This window comes from Parasteatoda tepidariorum, chromosome 8, assembly GCF_982258835.1.
Source record: "Parasteatoda tepidariorum strain Cologne lab strain chromosome 8, Ptep-v5.0, whole genome shotgun sequence".
In the NCBI taxonomy this organism is placed as follows: Eukaryota; Metazoa; Arthropoda; class Arachnida; order Araneae; family Theridiidae; genus Parasteatoda; species Parasteatoda tepidariorum.
The window spans coordinates 68,834,332-68,855,493 of record NC_141762.1 but is presented as its reverse complement, the minus strand read 5'-3'; the positions used below and the strand labels follow the sequence as shown (position 1 = coordinate 68,855,493).

General features: G+C 30.5%; 1 protein-coding gene and 1 pseudogene across 4 annotated transcripts; both read right to left on the bottom strand.

Annotated features, from left to right (window-relative positions):
• Window positions 1-272: 272 nt before the first annotated feature.
• LOC147806263 (uncharacterized) lies at window positions 273-15,892 on the bottom strand. The gene is made up of 4 exons (XM_087169058.1): window positions 15,557-15,892; window positions 11,968-12,447; window positions 2,558-2,732; window positions 273-867 (listed from the first exon to the last, which is right to left on the bottom strand). The coding sequence occupies exons 2-4, from the start codon at window positions 12,409-12,411 to the stop codon at window positions 797-799; spliced, it is 690 nt and encodes a 229-aa protein (XP_087025184.1). The 5' UTR covers window positions 12,412-12,447; window positions 15,557-15,892; the 3' UTR covers window positions 273-796.
• Window positions 15,893-17,727: 1,835 nt separating this feature from the next.
• On the bottom strand, window positions 17,728-20,551 carry LOC147806262 (ubiquitin carboxyl-terminal hydrolase isozyme L3 pseudogene; annotated as a pseudogene). Of its 3 annotated transcripts, none has more exons than XR_015435881.1 (2): window positions 20,280-20,551; window positions 17,728-18,718 (listed from the first exon to the last, which is right to left on the bottom strand). The product of XR_015435881.1 is annotated as a ubiquitin carboxyl-terminal hydrolase isozyme L3 pseudogene, transcript variant X3 (transcript). The 3 variants fall into 3 exon arrangements; XR_015435880.1 differs by lacking the exon at window positions 20,280-20,551 and adding an exon at window positions 19,989-20,198; XR_015435879.1 differs by lacking the exon at window positions 20,280-20,551 and adding an exon at window positions 19,668-19,873.
• Between the last annotated feature and the right edge of the window lie 611 nt (window positions 20,552-21,162).

Here is a 21,162-nt window from a genome sequence, read left to right as displayed (position 1 = left end):
TTTACAATGATAAATGTATGCTTGAAGTAAAAACAGTTTCAGTGACTAAATTTTGCACAGTTTTAAACGCTTTTGTATAATGTAACTGTTTTTTTTCTAATGCAAAATAACAAAGTTATAGAAGTTTATTAAGAGTTATTCATTTCACCAAGCTTTTACTGTACTGTAATAAATGTATTCATAAAGTAAAAATAGTTTCAGTGGTGGCTAAATTTTGCGCATTTTGAAATAACTTTAACAATTTATTTCTAAAGCAAAATAATAAAGTAATAGAAGATTATCAATAATTATTTATTTCAACAGCACTTAACTATACAGTAATAAATGTATGCTTTAAGTAAAACCAGTTTCAGTGTCTGAACTTTGTACATTTTTAAACAGTTTTAACCGCTTTTGCATAACTTAAGAAAATAATTCATGTTAAAATCACTTTTAAACAGTAAGTACAAAAATGGCTATTACTTGAAATATAATAACTATTGCTCTATTTCAATCAGAGAGGTAAATAAAACAGAAAATAATTCATGATCTAAGAACTAATTAACTTTCCTCAGTAGCAAAGTCGACACAATTTAAGAAATTAACGAAAATTCCTAAAACACAGAATTCATGGGGATGTATGTATGAATTTAACACTTACTTTTAAGAGAATTTAAATTACGTAGCTTCTAAAAATATAAATTTAAACCCTTTAAAATATTTCAATTTTTTTTAAAAATCTCTTTGAGGAATTTTCAATTTAATAGAACACTAACGATAAAAGAAATTCCTCAATGACAGAGGCCACTTGTTGCTACTAATCTCTTCTTCTGTCACCAGCTCCTTTTAAAGGTGATGCATTTCCGGAATCAGTATCTGTAGATTCTCCTACAAAAAAAGTTTGTCTTTTGTAATTAAAAAAAAGTAAATTATTAAAGTTTTACACGGGATATAGGATAATTTTTAAAACTATGCACGGGAAACTCAACCGCAGAATTTTTAATACAGTTTCATTAAAACACTTCAAGAAGACGAATAGGAATAAAATTAAAATTTAGGAAAAGGGGGATCAGAAAAAATTTCATTTTTTACATTAAAATCAAATAGATAAATACATTTTTAAATACTTTTTTAATTTTTAATTGATAATATAAAAACCTCGTTATCAACAACCAGTTGCTATCTAGTGTGCAAATTTTAATTGCCAGATCAATAAAAATCAATTTGTTTCTGAGCAAAATCTCTAGACATGCCATTTTGTACAACATCGAAATTTTTTTTTAATACAGGGTTATTCATAATTCCCTCCGGGGTTTCGAAGCGTTATAGTAAAAAAACGAAGACGAATATGGCAAAAAAGAACATATGAAATTATTCCGAAAGTATTCAAGTTTTAATTTAAGCAGTTGCCGGTAGATGGCAGTAACATGTACCACTGAAGCCAATTGTAGTAATGAAAAATGGCGTTTACAGGCGAAGGGAATTATGAATAACCCTGTATTTTGCCAGATAGAAAATGCTGTAGCAAAAAAAAAAAAAAAAAATGAAAATACGATTGTGCAATATCCGACGAGGGTGGTGGGCGAAGCACTAGTATAGTTCGTTCACCAGGAATTAGCACTTGGCTTCGAAGAGTTCATTTCAGCGCAGGAGTAAAAGGAGAAACGACTCCGCTCTTAAAATTGAGACAACCCTTAATGCGCGCCAAACGCAAACAGTGAATTCTTTTTCAATCACTTACTTCGCTTTATCATCTGCTATTATACCTTTCGTTACTCTAACTAATTAAATATATTGCAGCGAAATGTCTCAAAAAGGACAAACTATTCATTCAAAGGAGAGAAATATCAAATTTATGAAACATTTAATGTTAAAAAAAGGCACATAAAGATTGCGAAGTAAATAGTTTTGTCATACGATAGCCAAATAGCAAGCTTGTCCAAGATTGTTTACATCATTCTCCCAAAAATAGCGAAATAATATCGTCAGATGCCACTTGATGAAGGCGGAGCCAAGTGCCATCTCCTGGTGAACGAACTATACCTCTCAACCCAATGCCTGAATTATTTCGAATATGTGGTCTTCTTAATCAATACTAGTAAAAAAAATCAGAATTATCGGATTTAAATTTAGAAAAACCACCTTTATCATTAATGAACGTCAAATGCACTTGAATAAATATCGCAAATAATTTTAGTAGTATTGGTAGTGCTTCTGTTTTTGTGAAACTCATAAAACATACAATGCATGTGTACCTGTTCCAACTCTTATCAGGCCATTTCGCCATAAATTGCAAATAATAATAATAAATAATGAAATTTAAATATTTATGATTAAACAAGTCAATCTCTATTCTTAAAATGTTTTTGTTATTGTTTTGAAGTACACAATAACCGATAAATGGAAAACAATATCGAAATGCACATTAGAAAAGATCAATATTATTCACACGCAGTAATTACATTATTTCTACAATATGTCTTTACTTTGTGAAAACCATAACAGATAAAAAAAATTTAAACATCTGAAAAATATTTTTGGCTCGTTAAATCTATAACTATCAAAAAATGGAATATACCTGTTGATGCTAAAATCGGAGTTTCGCAAAGACTATGAACATCTCCTATTATATCTACTGCATCATGCCGACGTCGCTCCTTTGAATTTTTTCGACTTCCGTGGTTATATAGATGTGAGATTTTCTCCATTTTCTTGCAGATATCTTTGGCTAAATTCTTCGTGTCGTTGCATACCTTTAAAGTTATATATAAAACAAAACATTTAGAAATATATAATTTTCGGTTGTAATATTTTTGCAAAATATTTTCGATAATATTAAAGAATCGCGGAGAAAATTGAAGAATATTCTCTTGGAAATTTTTCATAATAATGACATACCAAAATTATTTTATCCATGAATGACTAATTTTAAAATAATAAAAAAATATTTATGATGGCTATGTAGGAAACAAAAATAAAACATAGAAAGTCATCTATGAATTTCTATTGTATTATCTTGATCCTTATGTGCAAATATACAGATAACAGTTTTATCACGTACAAAATAGACTAGCGATACTATTATTTGTGTTCAAATTAATCATATGAGAATGTTTCTGATGTAATCATAACCGCAGGACGAAAATTAACAAACTTTAAGAGTGGAATAGTAGACACATGGGACTTTCTCTTACGGAAATTGTAAAGAAATTCAATATTCTTAGATCTGCAGTGTCAAAAGTGTGCCATAAATACCAAATTTCAGGAATAACCTTCCACCATGTGCTACCTAGTGGCCAACCGCCTGCTCTTAGTCACTGAAATCACCGTCCTATGCCTAGAATTGCCAGTGTTAGCCAGGCCCGTTCCCAACTGATTCGAGAGGGGGGGTGTTGAAGTTTATTTTGCCGACTGTCATGTACGTGTCATACGTGTATATATATATATATATATATATATATATATATATATATATATATATATATATATATATATATATATATATATATATATATATATATATATATATATATATATATACAATTTGTACATGGCTAAAGCTTGATAATCAAAGGTAAAACAAATCAAATAAAAGAGTTCAAATGCGCCACAAAACTTGAGCTTCCAAAGTTTATTTTGAAATCATTTCGACTAGTTATAAACATAATGCTATTCATCGAAATACTTTTTACAGCACTTAAAAATGCAACCGCCATGGGTGAAAAATGTGGTATTATTGATAACTGAATGGTACCTGTAATTATTCAAAATAATGCAAAGAAAATATACTTTTTGCATTTCTATTAATTTTAATTATTAAAATGGTAACAAAATATAAAAGAAAAAAATTATTTTTAAATAAGCTGAAAGTTATTCAATTAAAATAAGTTTTCAGTAATATTAAGCAATAATTATTTGTGGAAATAATTTTAAAAAATTTAGTTGTAAATTTAAATGTTTTTCAACGCAACTTTGAAATACTTTTGACTTTATATTTAAATATTTTTTGAAAAATCTCTTGGTAATTAAAATGTGTCTTTTGTTTCATTTAAACGTTGTTACCAAAAGCTAATTACAGCAACTGTTTGAAGATGAGAAAGTAAGTCATAATCAGCAATTACAGACTTTTATAAGATATTGATTCAAAACAAAATTCATTCAAAAGTAAATTGACCTTTCATTTTTAAAAAATAAGAAGAAAAAAAATGTAGAAAAACATTGAAAATATTTGCCATTAAAATTATAAATGAAGAAAATCACGTAAAAATTATAAAAAATTAAGATATTAGTAAAATTACGTTATATTATATTAGCTACATAATTTTACTTCGACGTTGTTTTAAAAGAAAAAAATATTCTGCCAACTTACAGGGATGAGAGTAGTCAGAAAGTAAAAAAGAGGAAATCCAAGAATATATATATATATATATAAATCGCACTTTTTTTGTCAAATTTTTGTTTAAACTTGTAATCCATGTGATTATAAATCCCGATATGAGGCTTTTAAATCACGTGAATATGAAACTCTACATCAAATTTAAAAAATGCGAAAATACAAATCATGATGCGTAATTTTTAGATCAAGATGCATAATTTTAAAATCGCGCGATATTACAACCGCAAAAAGGAATCACGACATTGGATTTTAAGCTCGCGTAGCTACATAGGGTTTTAAAAGCTCGTAAATACAAATCGCGATATTGGTTTTTTAATCTCGTAAATAAGAATCGCAATGTACAATATTTAAATGGCCTGAATAAGAATCGCAACGTTCAACTTTTAAATCAGGTAAATACGAAAATCGATGTTTGATAATAAAAACGCGATTTTAAAAATGCACAAATACAAAACACGATATTAGATTCTTAAATCTCGTAAATACGAGTCATAATGTACGATACTTAAAAAGCGTAAATAAGAATTGCAATGCGCAATCAGGTAAATACGAAAATCGATTATTGATATTAAAATCGCGTGAATAAAAATCGAGATATTTGCAGCTGATTTCTAAAAGGCTTGTTTGAATTGTTTTTTGTTTACACAATGAATAAAAATTTACAAGATTAATTGAATAAGCAAATAAACATTTTCACCACAAATCCACCTCTTCTTTTTTTTTTTTTTTGCTTTTTTTGTTTGCTTTCTCTCCAGAATACAAGAAGCAGCGACGTCTAAATTACGAAAATACGAGCTATCCCGCCGGCGGATAAAAAATACGGAAAATCTTATTTTCTGTGCGTGAAATCGGAGAAAATAGCTAATATAAGTAAACATGCGGAAGGATTAACAGCTAGGACGTAGTTTGAATTTTCTGTTTTTCTTTGAAAATCGTAAATAAATATAATAATTTGACTTCAACGACTGAATTAAAAAAAAAAAAAAAAAAAAAAAAAAAAAAAAAAAAAAAAAAAAACGGGATATTTATAAATGAATAAAAAAAAAAAACTTCTAGAGAATCTGAGTTTTTGATAAAAAGGCTGAAATTCGAGAGACAAAAGCAAAAAAAATCTTATTCCTGTATAAAGGTCAACCAGTTTTATCCCAAGGAAATGATTTTTAGAGAAACTTCAGAGGGAGGAATGAGGACTTCAATAATTTCGCTCAGTGGAAAATTAAATTCCTCATGAAATATTTTAACTTGTGCAAAAAAAAATTTCAGCTGAAATTAGCGGAAAAATCTGAGAAAAAGCGGAAATCCGCGGTAGAATCTCATCCCTGAACTTATCACGCTTAATATTGTCAACAATATCTTTTTCTGCTTCGAGTAAAAGCAGTGAATTTAGGCGTTCAGTGGTTATTGTTGTTCGGAGAGAGTTTTTAATCAATTTCATCTTGCTGAAAATTCTTTCATTTTTCGCAACTGTCATTGGTGCAGTTAACGCTAATAGATTTAACAATAAAAACTTATGAAAGCATTTATGCTAAAATGTATGATTCTGCATTTTTAATACAAACTGTGAATTGAATTTTTACATAATTACAAAATTATAAAGTTTTTTTTACTAATAATTAACTTAAATGAAAAACTGTTAACTTTAGTCAAAAAGATAATTATGCAATTAAGCGGGTTATTCGATCAAAAGCGGAGTGCAATATTCAATCCAAAATTCTGAATTTTTACGAAATTTTACTTTTTAATGATATTTAATGCATAGTATAGCATTTTGATTAAATAAGCTCAGTTTCATGATCAATAAACAATTATAATTAAAACTGTATGCGTTAGTATCATAAAATATAAATGTCATTTAAAATTACATAAAAATAAATCAATATTAGTAAAAACTATAATGTAGGTACTAAAATATTAATTGATCCCTTCCGAAAAAATTTATAATTGAAGACTGTTTTTTATACCCGTTGAATTCATCAAAATTAGATATTCCCTTTTAGTTTCTACAAAAAATTTCATGACTTGCGTGTATTCCTTTCAAACACGTTTAGAATTTTTTTTACTTATTTATTTTTTTTAATCTTCGAAACTTGAGACATTTTAATTAATGCGCTATTTTAGTTAAGGGTTTTCTGAAATTTATTACTTCTAAGATTCATTGTTTTGCTTTTTTCCGATTAATTTAAATCATTCCTTTTCGCTCTCAACTTGCACCCAACTCGAAGTCATTAACTGGGTTAAGCAATTGTTCTATTTAAGAGAAGGACTCTCTGTACTCTAGTGTGTTAGGTTTTTGAAACTTTTTCTTATCAAAGTTAATAGTGCATCAACAGGGGATCACAAGACAAATCACTCTATCCCTTTTTTACATTCTAAATGATGTGAGTAAGTCAAAGAGGGGTAAAAACCCCTTCGTTTACTTCAATGTATAAAACTGACAGCAAGATTTGATTAAATTTTCAACTTTACCTCAAACACCTACTAATGAATAAGAAATCCCTATTGAAGTGACCACCTATTGTATCTTTATCTTAACTGAAAAAGGGAAATTCCATTTTAGCTGGTGAAACATTTTTCAAAAATAAACAATATTTTTTTCATTTCAGTACCACTTCTTTATGCAATTAGGCGGGGGCGAAAAACAACAAATAACCGTTTAAACGGGGAAGCTTAACATTAGTTTCTTCTAAAATGATTTGGTTCCATTAAATTTTATTCGTATAAGCGGGCAATTCGATTATGCGATTAAGTGGGGAAGACAGTACAAAATAACTAAAAAGAATTATTTATCAAAAAAAAACTGAATTTTCTATTTTTAAACACGTTACATTTTCAATAAAATTAGCATTAGTACATTTTCCTTCATAAAGGATTGCAGTTTGGACTTATAAAAACAAAGCCTACGAAGAAATATAGAATTTGAAATTTCAACTAAATAAGATCTATGAAAAATAATTTCAGCTGAAAAAATCTAAAAAAGAAAAAAAAATACTATTTCAAGCACAAAATAAAAGCTTAGTAAAAAGTAAAAAACGGAAAAAGAATTCCAATTTTCAGAATTCAAATGTGATTTATCTTTTTCTATCCCTAGCTCCTACTAATGAATATAAATAACATAGCATTTTTAATTGCTCTTTTTTCTTTCTTTTAATTATTTTACTGCACAAAAAAGATTAAAAAAATAATTTTATCAGCTTCATAAAAATCAATTTTTACCCGAAATAATTTAATTGGAAAGTAATAACACATTTAATGCTATTTAATTAAACTTAATATTTAAACAATAAGACTGCAAATAATAAATATGTATTCATAAAAAAATTATACTTACATTCAAAACTTAGACTGCGGTAGATAGGATGATCGTTGGCATGTGAGCGGACTTTCTATTTTATTCAATAATAATATGAATTTATAAAATACGCTTTGAGTAACTAAGTACCCGTACATGACAGTTAAAGACAGGTCAGTGAAGTAATTGGTACCACAGCTGCCTGTGCTTTGAGCCCCTTCCTTCCCCTTCTTAACCACATGGACAAAGATATTGTCTTTATTCTCAGAAAGAGTAAAACCCCGAGAGAAAACATGAGAAAATATAGCTTAGGGCCTTTCTAGCTAACCACTCTTAAAAGACCCTCGATTTTTCAAGTTGACAGAAATATCCGGGGTTTTGTCTGCTGCTTTACAAGATCAAGTCGCAGCACCAGCGGCTTGATCAAACAGAATTGCCACTTCTCCGTGAATATTCAGAATTCTCTATTTTCACCATATTTTTATTGAAATAATTAATGAATCCAAAATTACAACATTTAACACTTTGAACTCGGCAACCATTCTTAAATTGTGTGAAATGATCGAAGTGTTGATTCGATTGAGTGTAACTCAATTTAATGTTTCAGAATTCTTAGGATTCTTGAAGAAAAAAAATATTAAAAGCAAAAAACAATATTTTATTTTCAAAACAGAAACTTTTATAAAGGTGAATTGAGGATCACATATATGTTAACTATTTTCCATTGAGAATATCAAATTTTGTTGTCATGATTAATTGTTCTAAAGATATGAATTAGTCCCTGCACACTTTATTTTAGGTTAAAGTAATAATCCAATCATCATAGAATTTTAAAAGTTATGAACTGAATGGTAGCTAACAAATTAAATGTTTTTATTTTCTTTTTTGGAGTTAGGAGTCCTTTGAAGTTAGTAAAATTCTTCATAATAGAAAAATAGCGTTTACTAATTGAAAATATAAATTATTTAATAATTTATGTTATTTAAACAGAATTTAACAATTTAAATAAGATATTTTGAATAATAAAGTATCCTATTTAATAGGTTCTCTTATTTGTAATTTTTTCCCTATATTTTGAAAGTAAAAAAAAAATAGGCTGCATCACCAGCACGATTATTTCATATAAAATTTATAATTCTTTAAAAAAAAAATCATGTAAGTTCATCACTTCCTTTAAAAAAATTACTTAAACCTCTAATAAAGATTTAATATAATTCAGATAAATAATATCTGAATTTTATGATACATTATTAGCTAACTATAAATTAAGGCCACTACAAAATTTTTTCAAATTTAGAGATGTCTCGTTGAAATAATAATACAAGAGAAATGGTTTTCGAGATTTTGGCATGTAATGTCGGTCATCTTGCTTTGAATTATCATAAATGGTTACTCTTGGAGGAGGGAAAAAAAAACTAAATTTAAAAACACATTTCACAACAAGATTTGCCGAGTCGGGTCTGGGATCCCGAAACGAAATTCAGATAACATTGAAATCCGTTTAAATCTCATCACCGATGAAATATCCGACAATGAAGGAATTTTGGCAAAGTCGGGATTTTGGCCTGAATTATCGATCATCTTGCTTTGAATTATCATAAATGGTCACTCTTGGAGGAGAAAAAAAAACTAAATTTAAAAACACATTTCACAACAAGATTTGCCGAGTCGGGTCTGAGATCCCGAAACGAAATTCAGATAACATTGAAATCCGTTTAAATCTCATCACCGATGAAATATCCGACAATGAAAGAATTTTGGCAAAGTCGGGATTTTGGCCTGAATTATCGATCATCTTGCTTTGAATTATCATAAATGGTCACTCTTGGAGGAGAAAAAAAAACTAAATTTAAAAACACATTTCACAACAAGATTTGCCGAGTCGGGTCTGGGATCCCGAATCGAAATTCAGATAACATTGAAATTCGTTTAAATCTCATCACCGATGAAATATCCGACAATGAAAGAATTTTGGCAAAGTCGGGATTTTGGCCTGAATTATCGATCATCTTGCTTTGAATTATCATAAATGGTCACTCTTGGAGGAGAAAAAAAAACTAAATTTAAAAACACATTTCACAACAAGATTTGCCGAGTCGGGTCTGGGATCCCGAAACGAAATTCAGATAACATTGAAATCCGTTTAAATCTCATCACCGATGAAATGGTCGATAATGAAAGATTTTCTGCAAAGTCGGGATTTTGGCCTGAATTATCAATCATCTTGCTTTGAATTATCTTAAATGGTTACTCTTGGAGAAGAAAAAAAAACTAAATTTAAAAACACATTTCACAACAAGATTTGCCGAGTCGGGTCTGGGATCCCGAAACGAAATTCAGATAACATTGAAATCCGTTTAAATCTCATCACCGATGAAATATCCGACAATGAAAGAGTTTCGGCAAAGTCGGGATTTTGGCTTGTAAAAAAAAAAAAAAAAAAAAAATGCCGACTCAACCTGAATTTGCCGACTGGATGATATCGCTGGGGGGGTGAGACACCCCTCTCACCCCCCCGTTGGGGACGGGCCTGGTGTTAGCAGAGACAAGTAACATTTCTTGCAATAGCGCATCAATGCGAGATGTGAAATGGACGTGTCCGTTAGGACAGTGCTGTGGAATATGGTTATAATAGGATATGGCAACAGAGGACCGACTCAGATGCCTACTAACAGTACGACATCACCTCCAGCTCTTGTGACCACATGGGTAGGACTTAGACGATTGGAAAACTGTGATTTAGTCAGTTGAGTCACGATTTCAGCTAGTCAAACCTGATGGGAGAGTTTGAGTGCTTCGCAGTCTCTACGAAGCAATGGACACAAGTTGTCATCAAGGCACTGTACAATATGGTGGTGGCTCCATAACGGTGCGGGCGGTCTTTCACGGCAGGTCTTATGGCCTGATTGCACCAATCATTGATTGGAAATGGTCATGTTCAACTACTCAGAGAGCCCTTACAGCTACTCATGGACTTCATGTACCCAAACAATGATAAAAATTTTATGGGTGATAATGTGGCATGTCACCGGACCTTAATTTTTCGTGACTGGTTTGAAGAACATTCAAGACAGTTCAAGCAAATGAGTTGGCCACTAAGATTGCCAAACATAAATCCCGAGCAGCGATGTCTAAGGGGATAGAGCATTCACCTTCCAATGATGTGAACCGGCGTTCGATCCCGGCAATAGCTGGTCGATACTAATTGCGCATCCGGCTTGCACCGACCACAGTGCTGACGTGAAATATCCTGAGTGGTAGACGGATCATGGGTTAGAGTCCCCTTGCCATCAGGCTAACCACGGGAGCTTCTCGAGGTCTTCCTCTCCATATAACACAAATGCTTGTTAGTTCCATCAAAAAGTCCTCCACGAAGGCAAGTTTCTCCCAATACTTGATCCAGGAGATCCCTTGTCTTCTGGATTGGTTTCAAAATTACAAGGCTACGGAGTTGAACATTAGTAGTCGTAAACCCAAAAAAATGAGTCGGCTGTTCAACGGTGGTTATAAAAAAACATGAATCCCATCGAACATTTATGGGATATTATCGAGAGGTCTGCATCCGCAAGTTATCTATTCAGGCTGCATGGGAGAAAATTCCTGCTAAAGATTTCCAACTACTTGTTGAGTACATGCCAAGCCAAGTTGCTACACTTCTTACACTTAAATAAAGTCTGACACGATATTAAGAGGTATCCTATGACTTTTTTCACATCTTTGAATAAATCTGCGTATCTTTTTTCAGAAGCTGTTTATTTAATCAAAATATGATCCATTTGCTTCAATATACTTTTCTCAAAGAGATTTTAATGCATTGATACTTGACTTAAAGAAAATTTGATCTTTTGCATCAATAAACTCTGTTATCGAGTTTCATTTCAGACTATTTAGTCCGAAAAAATTGTTCTAAATGTCTAAAAAGATGAAAGTTAATTGACGAAACATCCGGTGCAGAAGCTTATTCCCTACCAACACTAGTTTAAGCGAGTTTAATTTATTAGAACAATTTCGTTGATGTATTTTGCTATCAGCAGGCTAATTAATATTGCTGAATTCTTTGTTAACTGATATTCTTTTTGAACTAACATGGCATGAGGCTTTTATCGTGCCATCTACGGCATAAATCGAAACAAATGTAAATTTTCCTGATATAAACTGAAAATTTTGAAGAAAGATTAATTTTTGATATATATAAAGAAAAAAGGGGAACATCTAAAGACTTCTCAGTGGTAGAGAATTTTAGTGAACAACTTAAAAATTAGTGACTATTTTAAGAAAGACCTAGTGGGAGCCCTGAACTTACCTTTAGCACATGAGTACCCACATTTGAAGACAGAGAACTGCTGCTTTTGCCAACTTCAGGGCTACTTCGAGGACTTTTAGAAGAATATTTCTTTCGAAACCGAAACATTCCATTCCGGGTACTCGTTTGGCGAGCTGTCACAAAAGAAAACTCTGACGAGCTTGGTACTTTGGACATCAATTTTTGGCAAGTGGGTGAAAATTTAAAACTCTTTAGCCTGATTTGGAAGAAACTTAAGTAGTGGCGCCATGTAAAACCATTCCCTTGATTACTTTGGGCTAGATTGAAACAACGGTAAAAGCGAGCTATATCATCACAGCTATTAGTTCTGCGCACAGGTGGTTCATTATATGGCAAGTATCTGACTTCTTCTTTTAGTCCATCTGGAAAACTAGCTATTGAAAGTCTGTCATAATTATAATCATAATCAGCATTTCTATACATTTCTTTATACTCCTAGAAGGATCTATATATCATCACCTAAAAACAAAAAGCGTTAATTAAATGGTTAAAAACGGGATTGATTAAAAATTGTTAAAACTTTCCATAAATTTCTACTCATTATCTCACACATGCTGAATTCAAAATTTTACATGTACAGAGGAATATTTGTTTTCAAACTCAGATTCATTTCGATAAGACGATTAACAAAATGTTTTTTCCCCAATGTCCCCCCATATACATTGACATTAGTCTTCCGGTTATCAGAAAGGTAAAGGTGTTGTCTACACTTTTAGGAGGCATCATATCAAGTGTGCCTACATAACCCCCATGGTAAGAAGGACAAACAGTACAAAGAAGAAGGAAAAAACATTCAAACCTCTGATCGGGATTCAAACGATGGACATTAGGTCAATTCCTTGACCACCATCTAGGCCTGTCGGATTAAAAAACATTACAAGTGCTTCTCAACAAAATATTCTTAGCAAATTTTTTTCTTCTTGTTCTTCGTTTTTGTAAAAAATATCGACTTTTAAGGGGGCAAAATGAAGATACCTAGAAGGTTCATGGGGGTCAATGAGCGGAGCCTCCTTGTCTATACTTACGAATAAATAAATAAATAAAAAAACTGTGATAAGTTTATGTTTAATTAACAAGGTTTCTGTGTTATCAGACTTTTGCAGTATACAATACTATTTCTTGCACAGTTTGGATTAGATACATCATAAGAAATTGGGCACTTATTACTAATCACATGGTTGTGTCTAATCACGGGATTGTGCATGGCGTGTTAATGTCACAACTTTGAGGCTCGAGTTTATTATCACGCTGAATCAATTTTCGGCTGGGATTTAATTGGATACCAGCTGCGTGTGCGTCGAATCTAACTGATTGATTCACACTTTACGTCACTTACAAGTATCCAACAATTGCCAGTTAAAAAATAGAAAGGTGATCAGCAGACAATAATAATGGTTTTTGATTTTTATTCATCTTTCTTTTATAATGATTTTGCAGATTTTACTGATGTTTCTTATTTATATTTTTTAATATGTAACATCAAATATGCACTCTTTTTTAATATAGAAAAGAGATGAATTAAAATCAAAAACAATCACACTGGTTTTTGATTTTTATTCATCTCTCTTTTGTAATGATTTTACTGATGTTTCTTATTTATCTTTTTTAATATGTAACATCAAATATGCACTCTTTTTTCATTCATTTTTGACATGGATGGTAATAACATATTAAAGATATGATTACGGAGCACTCAATATGTATAAATAATTGCCGCTAATAGTAAGAGCAATTAATTAATAAGAGTTTCGAGTCGCGGTAACTTTGGCAGGTAACAGGTGGCAAAGATGCAGAAAATGTAATCTTAAATCTGTAATCTTAATCTTGTAAACTCAAGCCTCAAAGCTGCAACGTTAACCCGCAATGCACAATCACGTGATTAACTACAAATACCTACTTAAGTGACCCAGTTTCAAATCCTAGCGATTTTTGGTAAAATAAAATTCTGTTTCAAGTTCGTACTGGCCACAATACTGACACAAAGCTGTGGAAAGAAATCTCCTTCCGTGATAGATTTCGTGGTTTCCCTCAAAGTTGGTTCCAGATAAAAGTCCTCAAAAAAGGCTAGTTAGTCCCAATGCTTAATTCAGTAGTTTCCCTTTGGGTTGGGTTTAAAATTATTTACAATGCTATGGAGTTAAATATGGATAGTCATAAACCCAAAAATGGGTCAGCTGTTCAAAGCCACTAACAGAAAATCATTAACATGATAGGAAATCCAAAGCAGCGCAAATTTTTACGTTCGCAGAGTTTTAATTAAATATAGAAAACTATTGGGTTTGAATAAATTTGTTGAATTAGAGAGTGCTAATCTAAGTTAAAATAAAAAGTTAAATTGAGTCTCTTAATTAAGCCTATGTGTTGGCAACAAATTTAACGCTAAGTTTTTTAGAGGAATTTGGCAAAAACGCAAGGTTAATTGGCGGATGTTTCTGAACAACCATGGAAAAAAAGCTCTCTTTGTCACCAAATTAAAAAATCATACTAAATGGATTAAAATAAGTTTAAAATTAAAAAAAAAAAGAGTTATACATTAAAGATTAAATCCCCATTCTGCAACATACAATCTTAACTATTTTCCGATTCAGAGCTTAGTTGGTTTGGCTAAATTTATGCTTCCGAAAGATACTAAAATTTTACAATTGTTTTCGAAACTTTTAATGATTTTTCCCCTAAACGAACAGTTAGTATTTTTTTTCATTCATAAATTGTTTTTCTAATACGTTGTATACACTTTATAATGTTATTTTTAGTATTGTCGATGTTTAATTCTTGTTTGAAAATTATAGGCCGATTTCGACTTCATCATAGAACGTTATGCAGAGGATATTTCCCACAATTTCTGAATTATGCCACTGGCTGCGAAACTACTGTCTCGGCCATATATCGGCGGGTGAATTGTAGAACCTAAGCAAATGATCAAAAACTTTTCTCCTCGATATTTCATTTGTTTTTCCAATTGTGTCCCTTGTGGTTTCTTTCCGTCTTAATAGTTATTAATACAGCAAAAAAAAATTTTTTTTCCTTTTTCTTACATTTTGTACTGAATAAAAATAGCTCATTTATAAGTTTAGTTTTAAATTCTTTTGTATATTATATACAAATTCGAATAGTATATTAAATAGTGAATTCCGTATCATTATCATTTTATTTTATTATCACAGTTCAAAAGCATCTTATATTTTTATTGAAATTCCAACGTTTAGTTGAATACATTTTATCACTTAGTATATCATGTATACATACTTTTATAAATAAAACTTGTATCTTATAAATTCCCTACGACATTTTTACACATTTTTCATGTTATTACATAAAGGGATTATTATAACCATAAATATTTTTTTTGAAGATTTATAAAATTACTTACCAAAATTACGATCAAAAACATAAATAAAAATATTTAGTAACTGTTGCCATAGCAACCTAAAAAGCAAAACTTTCCCAAACAATACTCATTTCTGTATAAATACACGTACGACGTGTATAACTTAATTATTTAAAAAATTCTACATATATATTTTTGTATTCAAATAAGAACTTATTTCAAATAAATAGTTTTACTTACTTTTGTTCCACTGTTAGTAAATTCCATCATGTTCGGAATATGATTTCTGTCACCATAATAGAACTTAACGAAATCAATAATTCTATCCTCATGTAATTAATATCTTTCGGATAAAGAATTCGATTTGAAATTAATATTCCGGAAAAGAGAAATTTAAATATACCTCATATTCTTCTTACCGTTCCCTATTTATCACAGTTAAACTTCTAAATATAGAATTAGAAAACAGCTGTCATTGGAATATATTATAACATCAACCACTCAGCTTGAATTCTGTTCTAATTTTACTTAAACATTCGAATCATTCGTGGTCTTCTTCTTCTAATGTTATTGATGTCATTTTTTTCTCTTTCTCTTTTTCAATTATTTAGATTATTTGAATATTTTTTTAAAAAATTATATTTGTTATTTATTAATAATTTTCTTTAGTTTTTCTAACCTAATTATTATTGTAGAAAAAGTGCCTTTATATAGCTAATATGTTTATTATAAAAAACATTAAGTATTTTAATCAACTCATTTACAGACTTTTGAAATATTAATCATATTCATTCATTTTAAGACTAAGATTTTGAAATGAAAAAAGAACAAATATTCAGCAAACGATTTCATAAATGTCCGACTTTCGGAATCGTTTGAAACTTTTGTAACTAGGACAAAAGGTTTCCAATTAGCTATTCTTACAGTAATTCAGTTTGTAAAAAGTATAAAATTTCAAAAGTTAATTTAAAAATATTTTTTAGCAAATATATAAATGCTTTTGCATGTAAAAAAAAACAACATACTTTTTCTTCTCGAATCGTGGCACAGTGCTCTCACTGCGGAAGCATATTCAATTACTAATAAGATCATGAATTTACCACTTCTTTTCATCATTTACTAAATAATTTATAAAATTCGTTTCAATCGTTTATTAGTTATTTGTTTTCCCTTAATTCTATAAAAAGTTAGGATGATTTTTCTCTAAAGATGTCGAGTGTTACTAAAAAACGAAGTAAATTTTGTCTCAGCACATAAAGTAAATTACGATTTAGTTCTAAATTTTTAACACCTTTCTATAATGTTGTTCTTACATTTATGTCGGTATAAAACATATAAAGTACATGCACAAATATATGACGTGAATTAAGCGACAGTTAATAAAAAATGTGACAAAATAGTTGTAAGGGCTCTTAAAAATTAATATTTAGCGAGGCTGACAAGAACAAGAAAATTAATGAAGCATGGAACGCTAATATTAAAAACATCACGCGCGAATTGTGTTCTTATTTTTAAATTACTTTTAGAAGAGAACGAGATTCACTTTTGTTTAAAGAGGTTATAAATTGGGTACTTGCATTTCAAGAAGAAGATAACGGATAAACACACACGTGACCTATGATATCAGCTCCAACTGATAGTTTAGAAGCAAAATGGCGTGTTAAAGTTGAGCTAAGATTGGTCACATAAGTTAGAATGTTAATTAACGCTAAGTTCATTAAATACAGCGACGTATCGCGCATCGAATTTGTTGAAATATAGCTCTTTCTCGTATACGTCTCATACTTAACTTAGATTTATTATTTGTTTATGTATTTTATTGTAACCGTGATATATTTTTGTTTTATACCAGGCAACTTCCATGCATAACTAGTTTTTTTATGTTCTTCATGGCTTCAAGCCTGTTATGGCTTCAAGCCTGTTGTTTTCGTGTTAAGTGAAAAATGTATAATGAAAGAATTTAAATTTTTGTGATAGTATCTTTGTGAAAGAATATAGAATGAGTCACTTATGAGAATTGACATTTGACGGGCTTGGCGTACACGAAATAGGATGGAAAGAACAGTTACAAACGTAAACAAAACTCCACGTTGATGGAATACCGAGCAATAATATACTTTATCTTAAAAAAAGAAGAAAAAAAAACATTAGCGTAGAGAATATGGACAATGTTTTTTTTTTCCCCTATTTTATTTTAAAATAAAAGAGTTAGGAACATAAGGCGATGACACACATATCCCTACCTTGTTGTTATCTCTCTTATTAGGAAAAACGTGATTGTTTATAATTACCACATAACTTATGACTCGTATTTCATACATTGATATTTTGCAGAATCTATCTTTAACACTTGAGAGACAAAAAACCTATCCAACTTCTATAAAAATTAAGGGATATTTTAATCTGCGATGTTTGATCAATGATAATTAGGCAATATAATGCAGAATTTATTGCAATAATAGCATATATACAAAGTCATAGAACAATGATGACATAAGTAAATGATAAAGATAACTGTAGGACAAAAAATTTTATTGCTGACTGCGATGTTCATCCAACGTTTCCGATTCTCCAAAAGCTAAAACAGCAAAATTGTAGCTATCCGGCTGCCTTTCTATGTATTCTCGACAAATCCGGGCAGCATCTTTCAAAAACGTCTCTTTGGTAGAATCCCCGTGGTATACTGGCATGTCCTTGTACCCATCTAGCTCATAGAGTTTCGAATTAACATTAACCAGTGTTAAATAATGGTTATCCGAAGTCTTTACGGGAGCTTGAGGGGAATCCTCCTTCTCTGCAGAGGATGAACCCCCCTGACTTGTTGGAGTGAAATAAAAATTCGCTGATTGATGGGCTTCTTTAATGCCAGCGTCTTTTTCAAACACTCGTGCTTTTTCTGTAGGATCTAGAGCTATGCATTTTTTAATGAACTTGAAGGCTATGGATGCAGGATTTAAATTCATGTGTTCCATGTTATTAGCAATAGCGTGGATGACGGCTATGGTGCCACAGGCATTTCTGATTGTTTGGAGCATGAAGAAAACTTTTGGATCTACATTCTGTATCGAGTTTTCCAACTGTCGCATTAGATTAGAACAATATTTTTTGTAGATCGCTGTAAATGGGAAAATAAATATAACACCCAGAACTGGTTGAGAAATCGTATCTAGATACTCATCATCGAGTGATAGGATATCAAATATTTTCCATTTAGCTGGCACCCCTAGAGATATCAATAGATTGTTCATCACATCTGGGTTTGATTCCAGTTCCATCCATTCCGAGTCACTCATCATAAAAGACAAACAAAAAAAGATAAGACTATTTGAATCTTTAATATCGTAGGCGCTTTTGGCTTTGCTAAATTAATGTAGGATTTAAGCAATTTCTACAATCAGACACCTACGGGAAACAAAAAAACAGCAACTTAAGGTTTAAATTAAACAGTTAAAAATAAACAGCATTGAAAATCGCAACTAGCTATAATTTCGAAAACTTCTGTTTAGATTGTCGTAAATTACACGACCAATAAGAATGATAAAACAATATTAGAAAAAGGCATAGTTTGCCAAGCAGTTTAGGCCAGGCATAGTTTGAATATTCTTAACTTTAGCTATTTTTACAGTTTTAAAAGACATAAACCAATTGTCTTCAGCCTTTTTGTACCCAAAAGCAAATTTTAGAATATAAGATGGCACTACTAATTTTTCAAGGTGAATTTATAGTTAACATGAACTTTTTATTTTATTTCATATACGGCGTTGAATAGCCGATCCAATTCTGAGTTCACGACTATCATTTTTTTTCTTTTTATTTTATTTTATAACCGTCGGTGAATAGTCGAACCCAATTTTGAGTTAACGTCTACTAACGTTCAATTCCCCAGCCTTGTAATTATGAACCCAACACAAAAGACAAGGGATCTCTTTGATCAAGCATCTGAACAAATTAGCTTTCGTAGAAAACTTTTTCATGAAACTAACCAGCATTTGCGTTACATGGAGTGGAAAACAACGAACATCCTACCGTTAGAAAGGGGATTCTAACCCATTTTCCGTCTACCACAGAGATTTTACGTCAACACTGTGGTCGGTGCGGGCTAAGAACAGAATTCCAGTCAACCAGATACCGCTGGGGTTAAAAAAATTAGTTTGGGAAATTTTAATAGATCTTAAAATTTTTGTCGTTTTCTGCTTTAAGCGTTCCATTTTGATTTATTATTTTAATGTTACTAACTTATTTTTTCTTTTTCTGAATTTTTAAATTAGTTTCATTTTTTGATTAGAAATTTTAATAGCTAAGAAATATTTAATGCCTATTGTGGCATCACAATAATTAATACTACACTTACGTGGCTTGGGCATGTTTTACGAACGTCTACTAACAGGATATTTTTGTCACATTTAAGTGTGTTTCGTCCCACCGAAGGTAATTTATCTTAGTTCTTGAATGAAAAAGATCAAGGAAATCAAGATTAACGTTCAGCAGGTTCACTGTTTTTCAAAGTATTAAATGAATCTTTTTACTATGCTATGCATGATTCTCCGCATCTGAAACAGAAATTCCTTATTTAATTTTCTGTAAAATCCTAGTATACGTTACACGTTTAAAGAGATTTTGAAACATGTCGCCAAAACAGCAAATTCCAAAATGGCTAAAAAGCAAAACGTACCATTCCAAATATACAACAGATAGCAAACTTTATAATCCATCCCTTCAAACTGCGTCAAATCTATCGTGGAACGTATATTGGGATTAATCTAATTTAATCTTTATGAAATTTTAAATTGAAAGTAAAACAAATTCATAATATTTCACATTTTTAACAGGAAAGATTTTATGAGAATATAAAATCCTTTTTATCACTAGTGTACGATATTTGAAATTTTTACTTTTAAAAATTCAAGTAGCAAAAGTGCAAACTTTATTAAAACCAAAATAATAGTAATAAACACATACTTACATTTAGGATTTTGATTAAATTCTTCTATACATATTTCTGTACTGAAAAAGCTTGGTAATTCTCAGATATACTTAACTATGCTTAAGTTAACCAGCATTTTTATCATTTACTAAAACTTGTAGGTAAGGGGAAATAGAGAAGGATGCCGCTTATTTTACGGTTCAGAATTGGGTATACTATATAGCCTACGTCACAGGTCGTGTTATTCCTACTAAATTTAACTAGTTAACAGCATTTTCTGCGAACCTGATTTCTAGCAACAAGTACACATTAAATGAAGTGTGTTGTTATAAGTCGCTACTCGGCAGGTTGAAATTGTATTAGTCTAGTTCCTTTTGAAATAATTTATTTTGTTGTTTTATGTATGTTCATGAATTTAGTAAACGTATTTAAAACTCAGCTTATTAATTGAACTAAAAGGTAAATGTTATTCCTAGTAAAAATTTCGAAGTGGAAGTAGTTTTGTTTTTTTCATATTATACCCAATTCGGAAACATTTCTTTCCAGAGAAGAAAATGATCTCAAAAGCATTTTGACTTTATGAAATTCTCACTTTCTTTTCCTTATTAGTAAATGTTTACTTTTATAAGACATTAATAAAATAACTATCGATGTTAATACGAGTCCATTTGAAATTTTCCAACTGGAATCTATTTAAAAGCTATTTTTTCCGGATATGCTCTTTATGTAAGATAAATTTTCATAAACAATTTGGAAGGTTTCTGCCAAAAGTTGAATGGCCTAAAGATTTTTCTTAGTGATGCTGTAATAAAAATTTGAACAATTTCGAAGCTTTGCGTAGCGAATAAAGGAAATGAATTTCTATTGATGCAGAGTGAGCTTCTAGTATCAATTTTGAGAAAAAGACTAAAAATTTATTAAG